General features: G+C 38.4%; 1 protein-coding gene across 6 annotated transcripts in view; it reads right to left on the bottom strand.

Annotated features, from left to right (window-relative positions):
- The window catches only part of DHX57 (DExH-box helicase 57), a 53322-nt gene that overhangs the window by 22758 nt on the left and 28040 nt on the right, over positions 1 to 2524 (bottom strand). For all 6 annotated transcript variants that reach the window (XM_023531339.1, XM_023531340.1, XM_023531341.1 and 3 more), the window contains exon 13: positions 327 to 443. In XM_023531339.1, the coding sequence (XP_023387107.1) occupies positions 327 to 443 (117 nt within the window). The remainder of the gene's footprint in view (positions 1 to 326; positions 444 to 2524) is intronic.

The following is a 2524-nucleotide window of genomic DNA, read 5'->3' as shown; positions in this document are numbered from 1 at the left end:
CCCTTTACCCAGGGATGGGGTGTTTAATATGGGATCGGCCAGGCCTTCTTTTCAGCTTTCTTCCTTTTGGACTTTGTATTGTCAACATCTTTTTGCTCGGTGGGAGCACAAGAGTGCCAAGCAAAAACAATGGGTGAATCTCTAAAGGTGAAATTTCCCCCCAATAGCTTAATAAGCAACTTTACATAGAACTGGGGGTGGATGTGGGGGGTGGGGACGAGGGCTCCAGGAAATGAGGCTGTCTCTACAGTGCCCATGGTCTCAATGAGTAAGTTCCTCCTTCCCTTTCGCCATCTCACACGTAAATGAAGACAAGAAGCTGTTACCTGGAGGGTAGGAGTGCTTTCCATCTACAATCCATTCTAACAAGGCCTCTATTAATTCAAGATTAACCTTTTCAAAATCCATGATGGACATTGTTTTGATGACTGATTTGCTAACCCCTGAAAGAAAGGTAAAAATCAGAAGGATAATTAAACCTTATTGAAGAAGATATAAACTCACCTGTAAACTAGGTGAGTTTCTTGATGTGATTTAGTAACATAGATGTTCGCATTTAATGTACTGAAATGAACTTTTTTCTTTCAATCTCTCAGAAAATACATGCTTACTAGAACTACTTTTTACTTGAACAACGACCCTCCTGGGAAGGCCCCAATAGGCCACTTTTCTCTTCTTTTTTCCCCCTCTTTTATCCATCACATAGTCATTGACGATTTCAGTCTTAGAAATAAAATTCAGTCAAATACATTTTAGAAACCCCTTCCATATTCAGTCGAGTCATGAGTCAAATCAGATTTGCAAGTTCAGGTAACTGGAACCCACGGAAATCAATGGGCAGAGACCAGAACGTTCACCAGCATCTTAACAACAGTGACTCTTAACCTTTATATTTGTTTGAGAAAATGATAAAAGGTATAGATCCTCCCTGAAAAAATACATGTGATTTTAATGGCTTCACCAAAACCACTGAAGTCTATCCCTAGACTTTTGGGTTAAGGGTCTACAATTTCCTTCTAATTTACCTGAGGCCTAATAAAATATACTGTTTTTTGGGTTGTACTATAAGCTCTAGTTCTTTGAAAAACATATAGCACATTCTTGGTGAGACCAATTCTCTAAAGACTGTTGTCCTTTCTTCCTGGGTCCTCTTAATAGTCCATCACCCTAAATATAGCTTGACTGGCACAAAATAACTGTAGTTGGTATCAAAGAAGGGAAGCTTCCAGTATTAATGCTGAAAAGTCTGAAGAGGAGCCAAAGTAGTTTCTAAACAATGTTTCTCTGGCAGAGCAAACCCTATGTTGGTCAAAAACGAAACAAAGGAAGAAATAAGATACACGAATAAGGGTGTGGTTGGGTGTGGAAGGTTAAAAGGAATCACTTTTGTCAAGGTTCCAAAGAGCCAGACTTTCAAAAAGAAGAAAGGATCAACTAACTAAAAAAGAGGAAAGGAAGTGAAAATCATTAAAAAAAATTTTTTAAATTGAGCTTGGGAATATTCTTTAATTTTCTGAATAGTGAAAGAGTGCTGTGAGCAATTATATCAAGTCTTTTTTTTACAAGGCAAGGGAGGCTAAGAGAAGCTAAGCGATCAGCTCAGCATCATACAGAAGCCAGTGGCAGAGCCAGGTTTCCTGACCTCAAATCTGCCAACCTCCTTCCTTAGAAAGGAATTCTCAAAAGTGCTTTCTGAACTTTGGCAACCTCTGTTACCGAACATACTTTTCTAATTTCTAACACTCTAATTCCTTGAAGATTACCATTTCCTATGCAGGACTGGGAATACAGTCTTTGGTGGAAAGGGAAAAAGGAAAACTCACTGGCTTCTCTATGAAAGAGTAATAGGGGAATGGGGGTCCTTACTCCTTGAAGAGTAAACACTTTTTCGGGGGAAGGACTAAGAGGAGTTGGGGTGGCAGTCCAGGAAAAAGAGAGGAGGAAAAGCAGCTGAGACCTATCTCTGGTCTAGGCTTTAAGGAAGAAAGCAAAAGTAGTAATCTTGAGGTTTTTGTGGGTTCAACTCAGCTTATACATATAGAAGACTATCTAGGAACAAAGAATAGCTGAGTGAGGTCTGGCATGGGAGGAGGGAGCCCCTAACAATGTATACAAAAATGGTTAGCACAGGGTGGTCCCTCAAAAAATGTTGTTTGAAAATCCCATGAATAATGCTAAAACTAGCGGGTGAATTTTGATGATATTATAGGATATTTAAATAGTCTCAAATATCTCTTGACAACTGACTTAATAATTATAAAGGAAATAAATGGTAACTACACAGAGGAGAAACCTAGCTGATATCACCTTAACAACGTGATCAAAGTTAACGCACCAATGATAGGACAAACCAGCATCACGTGCCTCCTGATACACTGTACCAAGAAGGAATGTATTACATATTGTATTCTTATAATAAAGTAAGCTAGAAGAAAGAAGACGTTATTCAGAAAATCATAAGAGAAAAAACATTTATAGTATTTATTTCTAAAAATCTGTTTATAAGGGGACTCACACAGTTCAA

The sequence above is a fragment of the Pteropus vampyrus genome, unplaced genomic scaffold (assembly GCF_000151845.1).
Source record: "Pteropus vampyrus isolate Shadow unplaced genomic scaffold, Pvam_2.0 Scaffold66, whole genome shotgun sequence".
In the NCBI taxonomy this organism is placed as follows: domain Eukaryota; kingdom Metazoa; phylum Chordata; class Mammalia; order Chiroptera; family Pteropodidae; genus Pteropus; species Pteropus vampyrus.
The sequence above is the reverse complement of the archived record's forward strand: the minus strand, read 5'-3'. Positions and strand labels throughout refer to the sequence as shown.